At 40.6% G+C, this 24,903-nt stretch overlaps 1 protein-coding gene across 1 annotated transcript in view; it reads right to left on the bottom strand.

Moving 5' to 3' along the window:
* The window catches only part of ELK3 (ELK3, ETS-domain protein (SRF accessory protein 2)), a 22,457-nt gene extending 12,895 nt beyond the window's left edge, over positions 1–9,562 (bottom strand). The window contains exon 1 of the mRNA XM_010281956.1: positions 9,353–9,562. Within this exon, the coding sequence (XP_010280258.1) occupies positions 9,353–9,559 (207 nt within the window). The 5' untranslated portion in view covers positions 9,560–9,562. The remainder of the gene's footprint in view (positions 1–9,352) is intronic.
* Positions 9,563–24,903: the final 15,341 nt, after the last annotated feature.

Raw genomic sequence — 24,903 nt, 5'->3', positions numbered from 1 at the left:
GGAAAGAACTGAGCCCCTTGGAAATTGAAATCTTTCACGAGGGTCCCATTTCCAGTCCCAGCTCTCTTCCTGCAAACCCCGGTATGCCACCTGCTCTAACCCACTGCACGGTATCCCCAAAGACCTGATGTGAGCTCCTCTGCAGAGGCACATTTGGGCACCAGGTGCTTGGCCTGGCCTAGGAAAAGGACTGGAACATTTACCACTCTAAGCCAAGTGCTGTGGAAGACAAGAAGCAGTATTTCCTTAGATTTCCATGGTGATTTCTCCCTTCTTGAAGCCCCTGTTGGCGAGTTTGTCTGTAAGTCACCTCTGAAAAACCCCTTCCAAGAAGCTACCCTTTAGTGGGGCACACATCTGTTGCACCTCCACCTGATGCTCTGCAGACATTTACTTTGCTGTACACATAGGAATGTAAATGTTTACATTATTCCTAAAAATCTAATTTGGTTTTCATTCTACCACACATTCCGAAACCAGTAGAGGAAATATTTCTTAAATTAATATTGAAAATGAAAAAAAGGGAAGAAAAAGTAATGCACGCATCACTCGTATTTGTATGTAGACAGTACCTAGTTCTGGCTGCTTGCAGTGCCTGCAATGCACCCTTTTTTGTCACAAAAGCAGGGCCAATTTTGGGAAAGAGCAGTCTGCATTTGGGTATCAGAACCTCTCCTGTCTTTCAGCTGAGCTACTCCACTCTGTAATTCTTCTGACTGTATTGACATTTCATTCAGGCACCTTCTTGAATACAAAATTAATCCTACAAAAAGCCCTTGGATGCAGCTTTGCTTCACAGGTCAGGAGCTGTGGCACAAACAGAGCAAGTTGTTTCCCAAGTTGATAACACGGATCTGTAGCACAGAGGAGAATTAAATGCAGCAAGCTCAGACTAAAGGCACAAAACTACCCTCTTGCATGCTGAGCTGCATGCATGTCTACCCACCTAGCAGATCCTGCAATGCTCTCCAAAAACATTGCCCTTTAAAAGTTCAGGACTTATAGTTAGCCCACAGGTTCTCAGTCTACATGAGCTTTAATTCCCATGGCTTTGGGCTTGGTCTAGATTTTTTCTGTGTGCTAATTAGGTGAAACTGGCTGGACACGCTTCTTCTGCATTCTCAATTCTACATTCTTCTTGAAAAAGGCAAAACCTCCAAACTACTCACATACAAAAAAACCCACCCCAATTTGGATTGTTTCCTTTTTTCAATATATAATTTTTAATTTAAAGTAACCCCTCCCATCTGCTCCTGGCAGCTTTGAGTTATTGTTACATCAAGCACTGGCAACTACTTGGAAAATTGTGACTCCCAGCATAAAAAGATTAAATGCATTTAAGGGCAGCACTTTTACACTGGTGTAAGCTTGAAACAGGGGAACATTGCTATAAAAAGCAACCAAACAGGCTGGTGAGTTTATATTTCCTCTGTTACTATTAAATATAGTAATATTTTAAGAAGGTCTCTCAGTGTGGCTCCTCTAACTCTGTAAGCTTGCAGCAAAGGCCCACTTAATGATGGCTGGAGATGAAAAGGATTCAAGTACAGATCCCTCAAGCACTTCACAGGCTTCTCTTAAACATGGAGCCTGAGGAAAACTCCATCAGCATTGAGAGAAAATAAGGGAGTAAATTAATTAAGTGCCTCCAGAATGCCACTGACATTCTAAATTTTTTTGACAAATAATTGAAGTGAAGGCAAAAAGCAGCTTATTTTTATCATCACCTCAGCGATCTGTCAGAATCATTCTGAGCTATGGACGATGATTCAAACCACAGAAGACAGTGACAGGCACCACGACAAGCCAGTGTTTTCCACCCTCAGTTTGAAAGGGCAAAGAAGGCTTCCTTATATTAAGAACTCCATTTGTAGGGAGACTAGACCACTTGCTTGATAGCAGGACGGCAAGTGTATGTGCACATTTAGCCCGTTTTTGGTGGTTGTTTGAATTTTCTAGGTCAATTCCCTCATGAGCAGGTTTGCAACGCGTGCTAGTGGCTGCCGGCCAGGGCTGCGCCGCCAGGGAAGACGACTGCTGGGCCACTGCAGCTGCTGGGGAGGAGAACTGAGCAATCAGGCCAGGAGCAGCGGCTCCAGGCCAACAGCTTACACACAAAAAAACCCCAAAACCACAAAAAAATCCACTTATCAAGAGGCAGCACTGTCTGACATTCAGAAAGAGGGCAGGGAAGGGCCCTCTTCAGTTGGCTTCTTGGCTGGTTTCATCACATGAACACTTTGCCCTTCCCCTCCTCTGTCCACAGTCTACAAAACAGTAACTACAGCAAGCGTGACCACCCCTCACTGCAAAGCGCTCTGAAAGCTGCCGATACGAACGGGGTACAGTGCTGCCCGACATCTGCTCTAGTGCACCGGCCGTGTTAGGGAGCTCAGGCTTATTCACACCACACCACTTCAGGCACTCGCTTTATGAGCACCTCCAAAACCAGCCTTACCCAAGTGCTCTCAATCGCCAGCTGGAGGGATGGGTCTCTCCCCCTGCCCTTCTCCACAGACCAAGATGCCAAAGACTTGCTGGCCTGGTTCCCCCTGCAGCACAGACCAGGCTATAATGTGGTTGGGGTTTTTTTGGTGTCAGTTATGCATATGCACTACTACTTTTGGAGGCCCTTCCGAAATACACAGGAGCTGTTTGCCCATCTCAACAGCACATGACCCCTGGGTTTCTTTCCATTTTTTTGTTTCCCCCCAGAAGTTTTCCTGTGCATGGGTACAACTCAGACTTCATGTCTTCTACCATGCGTGTTTTATTTTCATCAGCTCTGACTATTATTCCCTGTTTAAGCCATTTAGAACTAGGATGTAACTATACTACCAGTGTGACACAAGGATTTTAGTGGCTTGGCTCCAACCTGTTAGTTAGCAAGGTTGCTGGCTGCAGGAGTCACTCAAGAGACTGAGCTGGGAAATGGGACCCAGTTCCTAGTTGAACTTCAGCCTAATGAGGGGCCTTAGGAGTGGGAAGACCAGATTGGGACTTTTTTCCTCCTCCCAGGAAGTGACCTACAAACAGCATGCCTCACATGTCAAAATTTACGGCAGAACAGGATGAACTCCTCTGTAGGTACTAAACTCCCTGCTTGGGAAAGAAGGAGAAGGGCCAAAGCTGTAGCTATTGCTCTGAACTCCCATTAGGATGTGTTGCAAGTTTTCTGGCTTCCAAGAGTACCGAGGGATGCAACACATGTAGGGACACTTAGGCTATGAATTCCTCATGGACTCTATCAGGAGGGAGCCAGGCTGCCTTCAGCTATTGGGAACCCTACCCAGAGGCAGGGCTGCCCACACTCCAGTGTCTGAAGTACATAAGCTGGCAGGAGGTACCTGTGGCTGCATGGTTGACTCCAAAAAACGGGGTGTGTGTCCACATCGGTGTGTGCAGGCAGGCAGATTCTGTTAACATCATATTTTATGCACTTACGCTTATTATACTGTGTGCGTAGAAGCTAGATTTTGTATAATTTTTGATGGAGGCACAGTTGCTACTAGATCATGCACTGACCTTTGGAAGTGTAAGGCTCTCATTTACCTGAATTTCAGTCTTTCCTCACCCACCTCCATCTGGGAGACAAAGGCCACTCCTCTGGCTGGCACCTTTGGCCAGGTTCACTTGTCTCCCTGCTGCAGTTCACTGTGCGTCCCTTTCCTCTCACATCAAACATGAACTATTTGTCACTCCTTTCAGGGGGGTTCTTTGGTTTTTTCCTCTACTCATCACCTCTTACTATCAAATTCTTTACTCCCATCTTTCCATAAAGACAGCACTCAATAAGCACTTTTATGCTATTTCAGACAAGCACTTTCTTAACTTCCACACATCACTCTTGAAAGAAGCTCCTTCCTATTCTCTATAAAGCTATTTTCTAAAGCCCCTTCAAGTATTTCCTTGTAACACTTACTACCTGTACCACTACAAAACATATAGTTGGTACTCTAGCACCATCATACTGCTATTGTTTTACTGAAATATCCTATTTCCCCTGAGATAACTCAAGAGGAGACCTTCCCAAAAGTAAAATAGTGGCTTACGTTATCACTTTATACCCTGAAGTTCTGTAAGCAGAACAAGCAACGGACCGTCTTCCCAAAACAATTCTTCCATGCTGCCACCCACATTTGGGCATTAAAAATAGGAACTACTAACAAGGCCACTGGGTCTGACCTGTTATGGGAGGGGAGGGAATGCCATGGGCACCTCTTTTCAGAGCACCTGAGCAGCTCTGTCCCCTGCACTGCACCAAGCACAAAGAAGCCCGTATTATTTATATACTATACCTCATACTGCCAATGCATCTAAACAAGCAGGCAGCCACTAACTGAAACTAAAATGATTTATTCTGTCTTTAGAAGACAGATTGAATAGCACTCACTGAGTAAAGCCTGGGGCCACATACTGTTCAAAGAGGATATGAAAATATTGAATAACTGCTCGTCGCAACAGTATGTGACACTGTAATTAAAGATACAGCATAACTCATGCAAACATTAAGGTTATGCAGGGAACTGTGATTCTTGCATTTCCTAACTTCTGAAGGCTTGATTTCCACAACTGTTACATCCCATTAATGTTGGTATTTGCATGTAATTTCCTAAAGTCACCCTTTTTCCCCCAAAAAAACCCTTCATGGGGAAAACTCACTAGCTTCCCTCTTGTGGTATCATCTTGAAATATCCATGGGGACCTTTAGCAGTCCTGAAACCTCTAGAGACTTCCAAAAGGTATCTGTCATTACAGCTATCAGAAAAGCAAGGTAACCAGGCAACTTCAACAAAAATAAATCTAGTAATCCTACTTATAAAGGTATTTTAGTTCTACACACCAAGCTAGAGGGCTCTGCGTGGAAATAGATGTGAAGGGTTTCCTTGCCTGAAAGCATTACAAGAGATTTCTGACCGGCAGAAGTGTGTGACATGATGGACATGCTGCTCAAGTTGTAGGTAGAGAGTGTGCAGGATGCCTTTCCTCAGTGCTATCTGTCATCTGTTCTGCTGCTCTGTTGAGGCAACGGGGGAAATACATTAAATAAAGGGGTGGAGGAATTTGGGTAACAAATGAAACAGGAAATGGAAAGTCTTCAGATTATCTACAAACCTTTAGCAACCAGCATCACGGTAGCAAATTACAACCAAGACATGCCACACTCTGCATTTCCTGCGGTGCTTTATATGTGAATTTAGCATAAATCTACCCATCAGCCTCAGGAGCACATCATGCTCGCTTTCAAACCTAGGCTAAGGAATTTGTCCTAATTGTGTTATTTTTCTCTAGTACTGGAATTAATTTACTTCTAAGTTCAGATGAATCAGATGATGAATTTTAACAAGCCAGCGTTCCCCCCAAGCAAAATGGCAGAGCTCATAAACCTCTATTTATCCAGTGATCAGTTTTTATTTCTCCAAGGTGAATAATTTCAAAGACAAACCATGAAGCAGTAGCTCAGTTAGTGTCAGCCATATGCAGCAGCAGCAGAGGGCAGCCCAAGAAAGGAAGGCCCATCCCATGTGCTGACACCTTTTCTAAAAAATCACTGCTGTTTGCCTCAAACTCACATGCTGCCACATCATTTGGGTTATAGGTAGAGAAGACCCTGTTGATATTTCTGTAAACCAAATGAAGTCTTGTCCAGAGTTCTGTCTCTTGCCTTTCCTGCTGCCACTCCCCAGCCTGCAGCACAATGTTTATCCCATTTGCCCAGTGTGCATCCCATTTGCCCGAGCACATCTAGCTGCCAACACGTCCATCACTGCCAACAGCAAGGGAGCCTTATGTCAGAAGGCTCCATAAGGCTACCTCAGGGTCTAGACTTCTCTTGGTTTATCCCACAAACTGGTGAATGGTCCAGGGGAGAGGAGTGCAAAAGTCTGAGAGAGGCTCTTTCACCTCACCAGCCCTTCCCCTTTTGTTTTGCAGAAGGGAAAGAAGAATGCCAAGGAGCCTTTCCTTCTGTCCTTGACTTCTTCCCTTTCTGTGCTGTGCAACACAGACTGAACTGAAGGCAGAGGAAGCATTTAGGACTGAGCCCACTGCTGAGCACTCCCTGCCACCCTACAAACATTCTTTATCTGCTATCTTACACCAGCATCTCTCTCACTTCAAAACCTGCAGCAAGATCCCTCGTCCCTCTGCGCATTCCTCATAATCTGCCTTTCTCCCCTGCCTGGGAACCAACAGGACACAACACACCATACCCACACAGAGAGTGAGAGGCTCACGCTGTTTTCTGCTAAAGGAGTTACTCCTTCAATTTAAATAGTGATAGCTGTAATTTTTGTTTGGGGTTCAAGCCCTGATCACAATACATGGGGAAGAAAGAGTTTATCCTTCTTTCCATCTAGGAGCTACAACCTCCATTGGACTGCAGAAATCCTAGAACCACAGCCAAAATCCTTGTGCCACACCTAGATAAAATTTGCAGACAGAAAAGAGCACACAGTTCAAGAAAGCAGCTGTAAGAACAGCAAGCCATCACCTCAGCCATAGCCCTGGTGAAGAGACTGTACAGCCACTCCTCTGGCAGATGCTGCTTGAGCAGAGGCAAAACAGATGACAAAAGTATGTGTGTACTGGTTGGGGGCAACTGAAAACAGTATGAGGGTTAAAAAAAGAAAGTGAGCCTCAAGTAAGGAGCCATTATTTTCCATGGATTTTAAGAGATCAGAGAGATCTCAAAGGACAAGTGCTACAAATACCTCATCCCTTGTTTTTATGCAATGTCTGTTCAGTCACTAACCATGTATTTGGGCTCTGCCTGGATACGCCGTTCGTTCACCCATTGATCCCAGTCAAACTTATAATCAGAGGGCTTGGAGTCATATAATGACGTGAGCTTCCCCATGCTGAGCAGAAGCCTTTTTAGCACTTAGTGAAAGGGAATTCATCGCACCAACTGCTTGGAACAGCCGCTGCCCTGTTCTCTCTGAATCCTTTTGTGCCTTCTCAGTCAGGCCACCCTTTGAAGGATCTTAAGGGGGAAATCTGACTTCTAGTGGACAAAATATCAAAAACATTTCATTGCAGAATTTACAGCTCTAAATCTGAAACTGAATTACTCTTACAGGAGGAGGAGGAGTCCTTCCAAATTCCAGTGTCAGTAATGAAAAGTCTGATCATCAAATTGTGCACAGTTAATTTGCAGTCAACTTGTTTTTTGATTGCTGTGTTAGACTGGCTGCATAGCAGCCAGCCCCACTGTACCCTTCAAGAATTAGTGCACTACAAATAATACATGACAACAGTACTCTGAGCTCAGTTCAGCAACAGTATCTAGTTTCCTCTGCCTTCTGCAGGCAGCAAGCATGCCATAACTGAATAATGGTGTTACTGTATAACCTCATCTCACTGCCTTTTCTGAAAATCAAGAGGAGAACAGACCAATAAGCATGGCTATAAAGTTTTCCTTTTTAATATTCAAAAATCTATAAGAGTCCTTATTAATCTTCAAGAATATTGAAAATAGTAAAAACAATTAATTTAGACATATTATTAAAAATATCCATTTAAGGGGAACTAATCCTGAAATTATTTAATATTAATTAGTAAAAAGAATAGTATGTTGATCCAAAAAAGGCTGGAGAAACAATTTGGAAACTCCTTGAATTTGCTGGAGTCTAAAATTGAGAAAGGTGAATATGCAAGATATTTTAGCACCTCTGGATTTGCGTTCTGCAATTTTTTCCTTCCAGTATCTTGACAAGTCTGAGAGATTTCCTTCAAACATCTTTCTGTTATAGCAATCAAACACAAAGTCTGGTTATTCTCTGTTCTCATTTTTGCATCTCTGTTATACTGTTGCCACCTTGCTTCACGCTGAAGAGTAAGACCAAAGACTAAATGTCAAAGTGAAGGATGGTTTCACAAGAGTGAAGGTGATCTTATGAACTCCCACTATACCACAGAAATTTTCTTTTCAGAGGTCCTAGACACCACTACTGACCTCTTCTAGATTGTGGGCATGGTCATGACCTCTGAAAATCAGAAGCAAATTGAGTGATGTAAATAATTCCAGATTACTACGTCAATATGTTATTATTTAAAACTGAAATCTGAAATAAAGGGGTTGAAAATTAAGTTCTCAACAGCCAACAGCTCTGCACTAAGCATATGACTACACTATCTACCTGTAACCAGCTTCTGAGAGCGTACAGATAACCACAGCTTGCCAGTTATAAGATTGCTGCCTAAACTGTGCTGACTCATTGGGTCTTATTAGTTCTAGCAAACCTCAACAGATGTATCCATGAAGGAAGGCAAAATTCAGGTCTTGCAAGGGCAGAAGAATTTGATGAAGAAACCCCTATTAAAGCATGTTTCACTATTTTGACTTGAGATATCCAGAAGTTCTACAGCAAATACAGTCTTCACCCGAGATGAGCTCAGCATGAGACTACCACCTTGACAAATGGACCCAAACATATCCCTGCTCCAACACCCACCACCTGACCAGCCACTTGTCCCTCTGTTTGCTACTCTTATTCTGCACTTTCATCCAGTAAGAGATGACATTAGTGCTCTGTCATATATATTGCTGCTAAATGAATGATAGCAACATATAATCTAGACTACTGTTGAAGCTAACACAGATTTTGTCCTAAAACGACATAGTGGAAAATTTCCAAACTCTTAGGAACACTGAGCATTAACAAAGGAATAGTTACAGTGAGATCCCGCTGAAGTAATACTGCACTGTCATAACTGTAGAAATGTTTCAGCGTTGTATTTCCAGTTAATAAATTAGGACCCAATGCAATTGTAGAAATTATTTACCAGAAAGCTCAGGCAAGACTAGCTAAAACACCGGCCAACAGGATCTATGCTCCAAAAGATGTGTCCCATGAAAACTGTGAAAACTCAACCCCACCCCTCTATGCTGCTGGGTTGTTTGTGTGTCTCTTCCTTCTTCTGACACAGGTGATACTTGCTGGTAAAGCTGCCACTCTGCCTGCTGCATTGCAGTATCACTGCTTTCTACCACCTCCCTGCATTCCAGAAGAACCTATGCAAGCTGTAATAATCAAACAGTTCTCCGTTATCAACAGTTATTTTATTGTTGTCAAAAGCTACAGAAAATATTGGGTAGCCAAATGCATAAACACATGAAAGTATCAGTAAGTGTGAAACTACGTCAAAACCTCCCCTCCTCAGGAAATGGGATGTGCAGTGTTTTCTTGTGCATCTTTTAGCTGCCCTCTTACCTCCACCGTGATTGCCTTCAATACTGCTGTTTGTTGTAAAAACTAGTTAGAGATTTTGAGTAGCTTCCACATAGAGGTGAAATACTAAATGGTAGTGTTTCTATTTTCTTAGTCTGCATGAGAATAACAAAATTTACCTTGTCATAATAGTATCTGAGCGCTCGGCTCAGCTTGTCATAATTCATATTAGTTTTGTTTTTTCTGAGTCCCCACAGCTTAGCCACTTCTTCTGCCTTGAGTAGCTTGAATTCGCCATCATTAGACGTCCAGCAAATCAGGTGCTCATGTTTCTGGTCTAGCAGCAACTGCAAAAGGAACTGCCACAGTGTGATTGCACTCTCCATACCTACAAGGGACAAAGGAGAGCAACAGTGTGAAAAACATTTGAGAGCAGGTGTTCCACCCAATGCTCATTTCAGCAATAAGCCCTGTGTAGGAGTCATCCTACATAACTGAGCAAAGGAAGCTAGTATATCATTTAAAACCAAACATCCACAAGATCTACAAGTTTTGCACTCCCATTTCAGTATTTTTTCCACTGTTATTTTCTGAAGGGACACGTAAAATAGAGCACGTACTTAGAAAAGCATTGCCTGCATAGTTCACATAGTACAGGGTCATCTCCAGTTGGTGTCTTCAATTCAATGTATGCAACTACCCTTCAAAGGAACACATTGGGGGGCGGGGGGGATGACTTGATGTAGCTATCCACTGAAATGAGATGAAAAACTGCTGTTTACTGTCATGAGAAGTATACTGAACTCATTTGGATATGTCACTGTGAAGATGGGGAGGAAAAGGGAAGACCAGAGCAATTGCCTTTGGTCAGAGGACCAGAAACCACGCTCTTTCCCCCTCCCACCACAGGCACCCTCCTTCCCAGGGTCATATGGCCTTTGCATATTTTGTTTCTTCCAGGGCCTGAAATTGCTCTTGCTGCTTCTGTTTGCCAATTCAAATAGCTCAAAAGGTATTATCTATTTTGTAGAAATGCTGAAAGTTCAGTACACTTAAGCACAGTAAAGTAAGCCCTGAACCTTTCTTTAACAAGGATCTTTCTTTCCATTATCATACGCACAACTGGGAACTAGAAGTATTTTTAACAGTGCTTGAGTCTCACTTCTAAGGTTGTTCGGATATTTTTTCTCTGATAGAGGTAGTTTAAATATTTTTGTCTCTGCTAACTGCCTGTGCTACTGAGCCCTCCCTAGAATAAACCTTTTTTTCAGGCACTGCAATATAAGTATAAACTTCAGAATGACTATATTCCAACTCTGTACAGGCACATACACAACTTAAAACTTGGAAGCGTTACCACTGAAGACAATTCATTATTGTAACGAAGGTACAGCTAAAATTGACCTTTTAAACTACAGAACTACAAAATGAGATTTTTTTTCCCCCCACTTTCAACAACACTGCCAGCCTTAGCATGTTAACGCTGTATCAAATCACGTTTTCTTGGCCTCTCCTGACACTTAATTTGGACACGTTATGTCTAACTAACGCAGATTTAAAGATGTCGGTATTACTGGGTTAACTGACTATGGTGCTAATGGGGCTAATTATTACTTATCTTTGTACATGTAACAATGGATATTTTTGTCTTCATCTAAACAAGCTGATGATTTTTAACTTCCTTGCTCATTTTGTTTCCTAATACGTTGCTCTTCGTGTCCTCATCGATTACACGGCCAGAACATGCCAGAGGTTTCCCTCGGTGTGTTGACCACAAGAGGGCACAAGACCTCCAACCATCTACCACATGGACTAGTGGAGCAGACGGGGGTGGGGGGAAGATTTGCCCCTTCAAGTCTGCCCCAGCACTAAGGAAATCATGTTTCTTTTTTCTTACAAATTTACCAGACGCTGCTGTATGCTCCTCTTCACAACACGGCAATTAGAAAGGAAAATATATTGCATAAGCTTCACTAGTATAAAGGAAAATTAACTGCATAAACTTCACCAGTGTAAAAGCAAATTAAAGATACTAGAGAATGTTGTAAATAGTTTTACAGAAAAAAAGAATTTGAAGCCTCATTTTGGTCCAAATAATTTCCAAGTACACTGGCCAAACAAGGGTTTGCAGCATTAATGATGGTTTTATTATCCCTGCAGAAGCCTCATTTCTCTAATTCAGTCTGAACGACACGGACAAAAATACCTATCCCTGACACCCGGCTGTGTAACCCAGTAACTACACTGCACCTTCAAGAGACACCAGAGACTCCCAGGACTGTTAGGTGTCCTTGAAACAGAACTGCCTACATGGATGCCTTAGCACTTTCAAAAGTTTTGCATCTGCCTCACTGCAGTTTTTGTCACTTTACACAAATCCTTGTTCACACAGTGTAAGGTAAGGAAAAAAAAAAAAGGCCTAGCTAGAATTAAATACAGCTGAAAGTTATATATTTGCTTTACAGGCTTTACAAGTTTCTTGAACTACACCACCTGTGCAAGTATTAACATCTTTCACAGATTATTTAGCTATAACATCATAGCTAATAAAGTATCCCTATTAATCTGGCATGATATATACATATCTTTTCATTAATATTTATAAATTATGCAACTTAGTTCACTATACCTGTGTATTTTTATATTTAAAATAATACTGCTTTAAAAAGATCTTCCTTTCTGTACCCCATCTATTATACAGCTATACTTTGTGTCATTTCAGCTTGTATCCTACACCTTTAACAAACAAACAAACAAACAAACAAACAAACAAAAAAATCACAAACAGAACTTTTTATTCTCTGGAAAATTAAACTCCTAGATAGCTTTCTTCAAAATTGTATTAAAATGTATGCAGGTATCCAATGCTAGAAACACCTGTTGGTAGAACTTCAGCTGAGGAAATTAAAGATGGAAGGGAGTTATAGAAGCACCAATGCAAACTCCACCATCATGCCGTTAGGCAAAACGGTGCAATACCTCAGACATGCAATTCTCTCATCCAGACCTTAAATTACATCTTCCTTCAGACCATCAGCGATCACGCCTCTTCAGAGAGTTCAGGTGGAACTGAACTCACAGGGAAGCGCATTTTGCTGCAGTGCCCTCCATCCTCATTCACATCTGCCCAAGAACGCTCACAGGGTAACCTACAGCTAATGTTGCACTACGCTTTCCATTATAAACCTGTTTTCTGGTGCTTTTTGTTTATAAAATGTCAACAGTTTTGGATTCCATTTTATCTACCAAGTCTGGGCCCTATGGTGACTCAGCCACAGGCGTAATGTAAGATGCAGGAACAGTGCAGGCCTGGGTGAGAACATCCTACAGGAGTACCCACTCCACACTATTTGCCCTGGTGATTAAGGAGAAGTGACTTCCATAAAGTTATTATATAAAAGCTGTCACTTTTTCCAAAGTGGTTCAGTTCTTGGTGATCAGCCCTTCAACCAGCTGAGCTACACACATAATCTCTGGGGGACACTTCAGGTGCTGGAGCCAGGGCAGATGGCTGTGGTGGGATTAGATTTAGGCAGCTCCTTGCTACCCTGCTGGCCTTACTGTCAACTCTCCAAGTGTGTGTAGCTCTGACTAGGCTTTGTGAAGGACCCGCACACCTCAAAATTCAACATCGATGTGCTTAATTGATACATGCATAGATCTTCTACTGGACACGACCCAAGTCTGCCTGTATAGGAAGATTAAAATACCTCAATGCTGCATTGTACTCCATGCCTCCATCTGCCACCCAGTTTCTGTATAAATCTTCCCACATTGCTTGTATAGCAACTATATGTATATGATTCCTACACCAGAGGCGATTCTGCCTCTCTCCTCCGCTCTGGTGAGACCCCACCTGTAGTACTGCATCCAGCTCTGGAGCCCTCAGCACAGGAAAGACATGGACCTGTTGGAGAGGGTCCAGAAGAGGGCCACAAAAATCATCAGAGGGATGGAACACCTCTCCTGTGAGGACAGGCTGAGAGACTTGGGGTTGTTCAGCCTGGAGAAGAGAAGGCTCTGCGGAGACCTTCTCGCATCCTTCCAGTACTTAAAGGGGGCTTATAAGAAAGATGGGGACAGACTTTTTTAGCAGGGCCTGCAGCAATAAGATAAGGGGTAATTGTTTTAACCTAAAAGAAGGTAGATTCAGACTAAACATAAGGAAGAAATTTTTCCCAGTGAGTGTGGAGAAACACTGGCACAGGTTGCCCAGAGAGGTGGTAGATGCCCCATCCCTGGAAACATTCCAGGCCAGGTTGGACGGAGCTCTAAGCAACCTGATCTAGTTGAATATGTCCCTGCTCACTGCAGGAGGGTTGGACTGGGTGACCTTTAAAAGGTCTCTTCCAAACCAAACCATTCTATGATTCTATGAGGCAAATTATGCAAATTACATTTTCAGCTGATCGGTAATTGTAAGGTGCTTTTTTTCTAAGCACCCAACTTGAGGCATTCAGGTCTGATTTGCACTGAATATTTACAGCTGCAACTATGTTTAACAGAAGCTTTGTGCTCAGCATATATGGTGATGTAAAATCTCAAATACCTTGGAATTCAGTAAACTGGTGTTAATCTTTGTGCCTCATTTCCATTCTCCAAAATGTGGTTTGCAGGGAAATAGTGAAAGTCTAAGATCCTGCAGTGACAGGATCTTTAACTGATGCAAAATATTTCATTTCCCATCGGCTCAACAGAAGTATTAACCTGTCTTTCTATCCGGGCATCATTTTGGGGTTCCATGAAGTATTAGCTATCCTCTTGGGAGGACAATGTGGCCCCACAAGTGTATCAAGCCTTAACTTGTGCCTCATTTGAGTGGTGGGGCAAAAGAATCACATGACAGATAAAGTACATGTCTTGTAATACAACAAAAAATGCTACCTGTATTAAAAGTTATTATAAATTATGACTGGGAGAAGTAGGAAATCCTCAGAAAACACTGTATTTAATTTATGTATTTTCTAATTTTTTTGAATTTTTACTGACTCAAAAGGAATTCAGTGTCTTCTTAATATGACAGAAACGGGTGTTAGGATGTGCTCACTTCCTACAGGGCATATATTTCATATTTCATTTAACTCTTTATTAATATTAAATAGTAATAATAAATATTCCTGTTACTGCTGTGCTCAGTACAGGATTTGAATGCTGGGCAATAAATAATACATGGAACCACATGCTGAATTACACAGATTAGAAGAAAAATAGGTTTTTTTAAAAAAAATCACTTAGTGACATCCATCTACGGTACAGAATGAGACAGGCTGCTGTACGACTATGTTACAGCTGTGTGCTCATCCTCCGTTCTCCCAGATACGCCAGGTTTCCTACCTGGATTCTTTCTCCCCACTCTATGTTAGCTCCCCCACAGTCCTTCTGAAATAGATATACTGCTGACCCTGGACAATCAGTGTGAACAAGTTCTGAAGGCTAAAACTAGGGATCCCTCCAGGCATCAGGATCAAAACCAGGCCCTTGCTGCTTTAGAGGGTTTGCAGAGGAACATCTGGGACCCTGAGCTATAAACCAGGACTTGGGGCAGAGGAGGAATGGCAGAGTGGGAAAGACTGGCTGGAAAGCCCAAAGGTTGAAAAAAAATCAGCTGGAGATCAATTAAATCAGGAAGACAAGGTGTTAGCCATCATTTTGCACTATAGGTAGTCCCAGAGAGACGGTGATGAGACATGTACATGAGAAGGATTAAGAGGCAGAGTCAGGGCAGGGATATTCATTTCCCTCAGTGTATGAAGAAACTGCTGGTTCCTTCTGTAGCCAAAGCAGCAGCACAAGATTCAGCTCCTTTTCGTATGCCCCACCACAGCAGGCACACACCTCCACTTACGCTTCCCTTACAGGCAAATGTGTGCTTCTGCAAGCACACAGCACTTCTCTGTAACAGATGCCTTTTTTTTTTTTTTCTTTCCTTTTTGACTACGCTGGAAAACGTGTGTATATTTTTTGTACGTCCATTTACTGCTTTTGTATCCTACTTCTGGCCAACAGCATGTTTCTCTGAGCAGCGTGACGTGGGGCATTGTTAGCTTCTCATTCACGTTAGCATTCGGCTTCCTTTATTTCTGCAGGTTGCAGCCAGGAAACTGGAAAATGGGCCACAGGAAACCTGGCCTCCTACATCTGTCCCAGTTTGTAACAGCAGCTCTGGTTTTATTTTTCTAAGTGTCTCAGGTTCATTTTAACCCTTGAGATGACTGCTGCAGTTAACACGTGAAAGAACATGACTGTTTTGTCATTATATTTTTTTAACTACCATTTCTCAATACTAGAAATTAAGATTTTGTTAAACCATGCTAATTTTTAAAGTATAATGATACTTTTAAAATAAACAGTTATGTGATTTTCAAAAAACTTTTCTTGGAAATTACCAAAAACATTCCATAATGACAAATATCAAAGACTATATTTAGAGAAAATTATGGAATAAGACAGTCTCTAGCTATTTCAGCTACATACATTTTTAACATAATTCTAAAGTGAATGTCCATATGGAAAGTTGAACAGCTTACAAATCCTCTAGGATGATTTTTCTCTTTTACATTTTAGTTTCTTAAAAAAATTGAAGCATACTTCTTTTGTATTTCATTACAGAAGCCAAAGGCTGCTGATCAAGAAAATATAGTTTTCTACAGTGATCAAAAAATCAGTCAACCGTAACATCTTCCACTGAAAATTCATCTGAGTAACAATGAGTATACCATAAGAGGTTTGAAGACAACTGCCAAATCTGCCCAAATGTTTGCTCAGAGACATTTGAAAGAACAAGGCAGAAGTCTGAGTCAGTCCTCACACTTTATTTCTCAACAGAGATGCTTGAAGGGTGATAAATAGGATGTGGTTGGTGAAGTTAGTGATTCTGCCAGAAAGGAGGAAAAACAAATATCAATTTGTTTACTCAGAAAGTTTTCAAATACTCATCAGAGGAGATCTTACTGCTAATTTAATTGGCCTTGAAAAAATAAGCTCGCAACTAAGTGTGTAAATATACCTGTTTTAACTTGAAGCAGAACTTTCTCTGTTAAAGGTAATAAATCAAACTAATCATGCAATCCATAGCCAGGGCACTTTACAGAACTGACTATGTGTATGATACAGAATGCTAGTAATTTTTCCACATCCAGCAACCAGGACATTTCCTGCCAGAGCATCCTCCGAGTTCTTCCATTGTGTTGAAACTGCAAAAAATTTCTAAATCAGGACTTCCTCCTATTATATTTTAGAGGCGTCTTTCTGGGAAATGCAGATTCAAGTGAAAAAAAAAAAAAAATAGGAATTCCTGCAGCACCACCCAGTGGAAACATTAGAAAAAGTTAGAGAGTGCCACAGCACCCAAGTTCCAAACCCAGACCGGTTTAAGGATGTGCCAAAAAAGCACACGGGGTTTTGCTGGCCGATGTACTTAAGAGAGTCACATGAGCTATACCTGCTCTGCTGCTCCTGCGTAAGTCTTCTCTTAACTTTATATTCTAATTTAAAAGATTATTTACAGTAATAATTTACAAGGTCTCCTTCTCAAGCAAGAATACCCACTATTCAGGTCCAGTACATTTTAAAAAACAGACTCCTGTGGTTGAGAGCAACACAAAAGAGAGAGCAGCAAGATCTAGCAAAATATTATAGGATAACATCAAATTCCACTGCAGAAATTAAAGCACTCACACACATGTCCAATAATGCTTCCAGTTGGTACATTTGGAAATACAATGTTTGCAGTTTTTAATTTTCTTAACAAAGTCAAAGAAAGGCTGAGGCAGATGTCCAAAGGAAGAAAGTTCTGCAACCTCCAAATTAATACAACAAAGGACTGGTCGCCTGCCAAGCAGAGGTGTGATGACACCGCCTCTGAAACACGAGTGTTTTCAGATTCTCCGTAAGGATGCAGTTCAAGAAACAGTTTTAATCCGACTGGAGTAAAAGCCCTTAGCAGGAAGGAATGCGGCTAGTTGCCTCCCTGCAAAAGGCTTAAGAAAATAACCTGCTCAACTATTTCTAAAGCTAGCCGTTCACCTTGGGACAGATGAAAACGAATGCAGACTCCTCACACTGCTTTTTGTCTGCTCATGTGGTGCACATCTGTGGCATGCTGGCAATACGCTACACTGCAATCTTTGGGACTTCTCCTTTCAAAGCCAGTCCTATAATGTTTATTTTCCCCATATGACTTTCTCTCACTTTTTTGTCGGCATCAGTAGGACACAGATCATGATTATTTGACTGTCCTATATAAAATTTCTGATAGTCCCTCTGACAAATTCAGAGAAAACATGCATGAAAACAAAAAAATACCTGAAGAAGGCAGAGGAAACAGCTTTCAGGAACAGTGGCTATTCTGAAAGTTTACTTGACATATCAAGCAACAATCACTCCCAAATGTAAATGCTTTTTCCTTATCTGTATTCCCTTCTTAAACTGAAGGATTAAAATTTCCAATTTTGTGACAGCAGACCGAATGTTTTGTAACTTGTGCTAGTGGCTCTAATATTTTAAATGATAACTGTCTCAAATGTTGCTTTTAATACCTTTGATATTCAGATTTTTAAACTAATCTTCCCCTCTCAAATGATTTTTCCTAGACTAGAAACTTAGATAAACAAGCAGGTCTTTTCAATACCGTGAGCGGAGAGGAACCTGGCCAAAAGGACAGGAAAAGCAGCCCTGGGAGTTCTGTTCAGGCGAAACGAGGTGCCTGGCAATTTCCGCGAGACCTGAAGCACTGCAAGATGATGGCAGCTTACACTGGTGGTCAGAGCTCTCCTTCCTATGCACACTGAATTTTCAGGCTTTGCTGGATTAGCAAAATGAGCCATTAAACTATTAAATAACATATAGGCTTACCTGTATATTCTCATGTTGCAATGAGAGTCAGTCATAGCATTATACTGAAAATGGTATAGCACAATTCAGCAGATGGTAACCTACATATATATAGAGACATTTTACCTGGGCAATTTCTTCCCAAAATGTTAGCGCTATTGCAATAGTTTTTGGAGCATGAGCCAGGGTGTAAGTTCCTTACTCATAAAAAATGAACAACTAGCCACAGCACTAGTCAAAGTCCGCATTTTTCACTTTAAATGCTATTATTTCTGTGTGCAATCATCTCATAGTAAAAACCTAAATTAAGAATCACTCTTACTTGTCAAAATCTCAAAAATCTGCTACCCTCCACCTTTCTCAGTGCTAGTCAAAGTTCTGATATGCATGTCTATCATGTCCTCAGCTAAACTGAAACCCAATTAAAAGCTTCTTATCTTCTAAGACTATTCACTTGTCTACTACACCAACAAGAACCTGAAGGTCACACCTACACATTTCCCCTAACATCGTTCATTAAACACTGGAATAGCCAACAGAATGTATCATAAAATACATGAGATTTCAGCTAACAGAAGATCTGATTGTTACTCTGCTGTACCGTCTGTGTCCTGTGTACTTAAACTAAATCCCATGGCTGCTGCAAACTATGAAGGAGAGACAAATGGGACACTATTTCAATGATTAGATTAAACTTGGTCATACAGAAAGTGCCTAGATTGCCTATGTTTAGAAGCGAAATCAATACACCAACTGGTTTGTTAGTGTCTCTGCTGCTACGTTACAATACATTACAGCCACTATTTTGATTTCTACGCTGAATCCTGGATGTGATTTCACGTTCTAAGTAAAACTCAAAGACTCTATCCCCTCTCCTCAACTTGGATGAGACTGCACAGTAAGCTTTATTGTGCCCTACTCCCAGGGAACCAATCCAGCCTAGATAGTGTTCTGGAAGCATTTGGATCGCAGAGCTTCAGTACGGAAGCAGCAGTACCGAAAGAGTGCTGCAGTCATACTTTCTATACCAGCCCTATTCCGCACTCACAGTTTGCTAAACTAACCACACACACCAGTTGCTCTGAGTCTGCTCTGAGTCACCAGACTTCACAGAGGTCTATATCTAGAATCTAAACCCACATTCCCATCTCAGCTATATTAGTATAGCATGGAAGAAATTCTGGAAGGTAGTCAACTTTCTCCAGATTTCTCTAACAGAGCTGCGATAGGAATCTGTTCTTACTTTCTAAATGCTTTTCAAAGATTGTTTCTTCTCATGAATTACTGTTAATTGCTGGGAAGAGGTAATAGTGGTACTTGAGTCTATAAACTTTTTGTTTGTGCTGTATCGTGACTTGATACAACAGTGGCCACTTAACATTACCACAATATAAACATTTAAAAACAACAACACTCATTAGCATCCTTCCCAAAAAGCTTAAACTGAAATACATCTGTACAATTTTATTTGTATCAAAAAATAAAAAAAAAAGAAATATACAGAGATACAGTAAAGAGGTGCTGTCACCACATTAGAGGCAAATGGATGCGTAATAGAAATCTGTTTTCCAGATGAACGGTCAGCTGTTTTGCAAAATGAGGATGGGAAACTTATAGGAGGACATTTGATTAAAAACACTTAGATTCTTTAGATGAAGTATATAATCCAAGTCTACTCTTTTTTGTGCAACTGTGAAAGCATATTTTACACAAAATTCTTTCCTTGCTCACTAATATTCTCAGAAGAAAGACCCATCTTGTAAAATTGTATTAACAGGACTTAATATTTAGGTTAGTGCTCAGAAAGCTTATAGCAAGTTTGAATGATTGGAAAGAATCATAAAAATGACAACCGAACTATTCATTACACAATTTAACAACAGCTAAAACTAAAAGACAATGTGTAAGATAAGTTTTCCTCTCCTAGTACCTCAAATGATCTTCAAGTTAGGATCCACAAGATAAAAAATTGTACACTTTAAAGCTGAAGAAACTAAAGGTTGTTTGCATGAGAGCCAAAATACATTAACATGTAGTAATCGGTATTTGCAAAGATTATCTAAGCTATATTCCAAATCTTCAAACGTTGAGTAGTGAACTGGCAAGCAGAGGCACAGATGTGATTGAAATGACTCTCTTGAAATGGGTCTGGAGGAAGCCATAGAACAGGCAGTATCCTTCACGCACTCAATACATCCCAACACTGCAAAATTTAGCGCAAAGCCATAGAAGACTGGGACACTTGCACAACGCAAGCAAGACCTACCCCAATGCCTTAGTTACATTCAAGGTCTAAGGTAGCATTTAAACATTTGCAACATGCAGTTAGCCTCAGTGCATTAACAGAAGTGCTGACACACTCAAAAATAAACACATGCCAAAGTGCTTTAAAAGACCAAAACAAAGTCTGTGGCTTTCTACAGAAATTCTTCTCCTGAAGACCCTGAGCTGCATCTAACCGCTCAGATACAGACAAAGCACGTGGTACAGTCTTTAGAAAACCTTTCTTGACAGAGTTGATTGATATTTATCTTAAAAGTTCATAGGTGTCATCATGCAGGTAAACAGTTTTCAACATGTGGCCCGTGCATGCGGGGGTCAATGGATTCCTCCTGAAGGAGAGGCAAAAGTACCACTACAGTAGGCTCAACCACAACATAGGCATCTGCACAACTGCTCAAAAGTAATTACGGATCCACAGATACGAAAAGGACAAAACCCACTGCTCTAGTTTAAGTCACAGCAATGCTACTTGAGCAAGCAGGCCAAAAAATCAGACATGGTGGTGTTGTAACTCCATAGGAGTAAAAAAAATATAATTTTCAGCTGACTTTTATCTGCTTAGGCCATGGCAAAATGTGGTCTCCAACATTCTTAACTGTAATATAACTTTAAAATAATTACTTAAATATTTAGTTATTCAGTACACTGTCAGATACTGACCATGAATTACACTGATTAAATAGATCAACAATTCCAGGGTGCTTTTGGGTACTGCAAAAACTACCACAGTATTCATACAAAATTAAAAATGCAGAATGACTATACAGTTATTAATTGGCATTGAATTATCTGGCACATAGTGACTTCATGATATTTTCCTATCAATGCTTATGGCAGGTATTTTCTTTAGTTTTTGCTTTTACAAAAGCAGCAAGTCTCCTGTAGAAAGCTTCTTGAATTAAAATCCACTCTTAAGAGCAAACCCTTAAGAATGTGAATTCTGATATAATATAAACCACGAATTAAAGAAAGTTTTAAGCACAAAGATGCATTCTCTTTTTGTGAAGCGCACGAATAAGATGTACTTTGTGCTTCATCTGCTTTGTTTCCATACACACAGTCTTGTATTCTGCAGTGCAGTGAGTTGGACTTCCTGTACCTACACCTTGACATTCCCCTCAAAATCATGACTAATTCTTTAATCAGTCATTATTCAACAAAATACTTCAACATGAGAACAGACATATTCAGTCTTTCAAGAGCTCTCAACAGCCTCCAGAATATTAGTTGATTCATTTAACAAGCCACAGACGAAGTAAACATCTGTCTAATGATTCAAGACTGTGAGATTCCCTATTGTGGGAAACACCGAGGAGAAAGCCATGGTGAATCAACCACAGCGCAACATGATTTTCAAAGGCCCGTAAGTTACAGCCTGTTGCATGAACCACTGGGTGTGGTTACAAAAGCTACACAACAGCTCAAAACCAACAGCACTCTTTGAAAGTGGCCCAGGCTAACAGTGTCCTATAATCAGTGTCACAGCTCTAGGATGGATTCAAGCAGCACCATCCAAGGCATGCTGAACGTTGGAGCCACCGCCACCAGAAGAAAACCATGCACTGAAAAGCAGTCTGAATTGCACAAATGAGTCCAACCTGCCATATCCTTGTGGGAAGTACGAGCTAATTTATCAGTTCTTTGCTATCTTAGATTACTTTGTACTATGACAGAGAACCACTCACAGAGGTAACTGTAACTACATGAGCATACCAATTTTATACGATGCCACCAAGATGAACCAGCTAAGATAACTTTTTATAAATATATGCATCACAAGTAACTGTATGTTGGTTCTCCCAGCCTTATCCCACTCTCCCTTATCTTTAGTAGGCAAATTACTTTTTATTTTGGCATCTATTTCTTTTCTTCTATTTTCTGAAGCAACACGTTGTCATCTGATTGCATTCCCAAGGCAAAGATTTGCATTTTCTGTAACAGCTGATGGACCTCAGTGTCCATAAGTATTATATACACCTCTCTTCCTACATGTGAACATATGACCCTCAGAGAAAGCAACAAGCTCCATGCACCTTGGTGAACCTGCAAAATGATTTTCATGCTGTGTTAAGTCCTCCAGAACAGATTTTTAAACTAAGGTAGCTTTCAGCTTAAGTTATATTAAGTCACTTGAGCTGCTATACCTTCCCATAAGAATACCTCTATCATAACACAACCTGAAGCTGGCCTCCATCCCAAGAAGGGCATTACAACAAGAAGGTAAAGTTTACATAATTGGACTTTATGCACAGCAAAAGGGAATACTTCAGCTTTTGGAGTGAGATACTGGATTTGTTTTCATGATTTAGGTTTAATGAAATAACATTAAGCAACAGGAGCAAAGAACCACTGTGAATCAGTAAGCAGTGAAAAATGCTAATGAATAAAACAAAATAGGTATTTGTTTCTACATATGAAAGTACCCATGTGCATAGCGGTTTGTAAACACAGTTACAAGGAAGACTGTTGGCAATATCAGAAAGACTATAAGCCTGTAGGTTTTTTCTTTTTAGGAACAACTCACTTCGGTGATTTCAAAGATCGAGATATTATCAGAATTGCTTATATCTCATCCCATAGCAGATAGTATATATTCTTCTCACACACTTCTATATTTTTTAAATTGAAACAGGTAAAGAATAAAATCATATTTACAGTGAAAACACCTTTAAGACATTTTTATTATTTCAGTGAAAACCATCATGCACAGTTTGATATTTGGATTTTTTTTTTCCCCATTCCAAACAGAACTGTTGTATTTTTAACACATCTATGGATTACTTCTCATTCACATTTTCAAATACACAGAACACGCAACCAGTACACTACTACTACATCTGTTTTTCTATGAGGACATCAAGATGTTTTTACTTACGCTGAGTGAATACAATATATGAAATTTATATAGTGTAGAGAGACTATATATCTCTGTATGTATGAATGCGTGTGTTTCATCTGCACTGATTCAGCAGATGGCACACTGAAATTCCAGCAATATTTAATGCACTAAGCGGGCAATTTAATGTCCATATTTCAAAGAGAGATAGTAAGAGCTAGGGAACACTCTTCAGTAAGAATTTTGTATTTTATGTGTTGTATGGTGTTGTAAGCCACACTAACTGTTCCATAAGGTATTAAACAGATTTTTTAACAATGTGCCCAGTAATGCACCTCTCTCTCTAAAATAGGGAATTTTACAAAAGAAATAAAACTGCAAAACCGGAATATAGCTCCCACTACCTGATGACTGAATTTGATTGAAACAGAGATTAGGCATTTTCTGTTTTACGTACTATTCTAAAAACCCTTCTCTGCCCAACTAGGAAATCAAGAGGCATCTGTGTCTGGAGATTGTGTCACTAATCCACTAATAAAAGTCCTCTGTAAAGTGATGTTAATGAAGAACCTTTCTGTGCAGCCTGTATATAGGAAGTACAGGAAACATTGAAGATCCTCAAAGATAAACACATGGTGTACTGCAATTAGTTCTCCATCCAAGTACTACTTTTTTGCACAGTATTTGCTAGTTTAATACTATCACATTCAAGTAAGTCGCTAAGTGTTATTTCCTATTACATGAAATTTAATTACACATTTTTTCAGTTAAAACCCACTCGCAAGCAAGACTCCATTTTCTTTGTTTGCTCCAGACTTTCTTTGCAAAAAGTTGTTAATTTCTAATTTAAATTAAGCATCAGTGGGGCATGGCAAAAATCTTCCTAATTCTGAACACGGACTTTTTTCATGACCACTATAAAAATAAATCATCGTGAAATAATTACACAAACCACTAAGTCAAGTGATACGTACAAAATAAGTATCACTTGGAAATTAAATATGTAAAGCACTAACATAGCAAGGTTATGTGAGTATATACAGTTTTCAAACATGCCCATCACCTCAGTATCTTGGCACAAGAGTCTTTTAATCATGCAATTACAGACAATTGTCGCAGATGCACAGAACATGCTTATTGTAACACAGCCTTCTGTGTACCCCATTTCTGAACTTGACCCTATGAAACTATTTATGCATAAATTACATTTCATCTGAAATAATCGAAAAGTCCATATGAGCAAAATACAAGATGAACCATGACTTTCTGCTTGAAATTAAATGAAACCATTCACTTCTGAAGCTGGAGTGCTCGTGACCAAAAAGATGCTGCATTGTATAAACTTGTCTTAGCGCTACACCCCTAAGTAAATAAAGATGTAAGTTGTCTGCCTTTCAACTGCAATGTTAGAAAGGCTGACAGGGCTTCACAAAACCCTCCTGTGTTAGGGAACGGAAACTCCTAATGAGATTAGTTGGTGTGTGTGCAGACATTACTTAGCCATGACTAAATGGGCTCTCTTCCTGCAGCCAGTGGAAAATTCAGGGAACTTTTTCCCCCTGCAGCATCAGAGTCCCTCTAACCTTCAGCAAAGCCAGATCCAAAAACAACTCTCCACTTTCTCTCTCTTTCTCTCTCTCCTTCCCCCCCCACCCCCCCTTCCCTTACAAACATTTTTAGTATTTTTTTCGGTTGGTCGTGGAAACTATCCACGTCGGCCAAGGGGTCTTGGGGCAGGGGGGTGGCTAAGAAAAGCGGGGAGGGGGAGGGCCGGGGAGA

Source organism: Phaethon lepturus, unplaced genomic scaffold (assembly GCF_000687285.1).
Source record: "Phaethon lepturus isolate BGI_N335 unplaced genomic scaffold, ASM68728v1 scaffold18922, whole genome shotgun sequence".
NCBI lineage: Eukaryota > Metazoa > Chordata > Aves > Phaethontiformes > Phaethontidae > Phaethon > Phaethon lepturus.
This window is presented reverse-complemented; position numbering and strand designations above follow the sequence as displayed.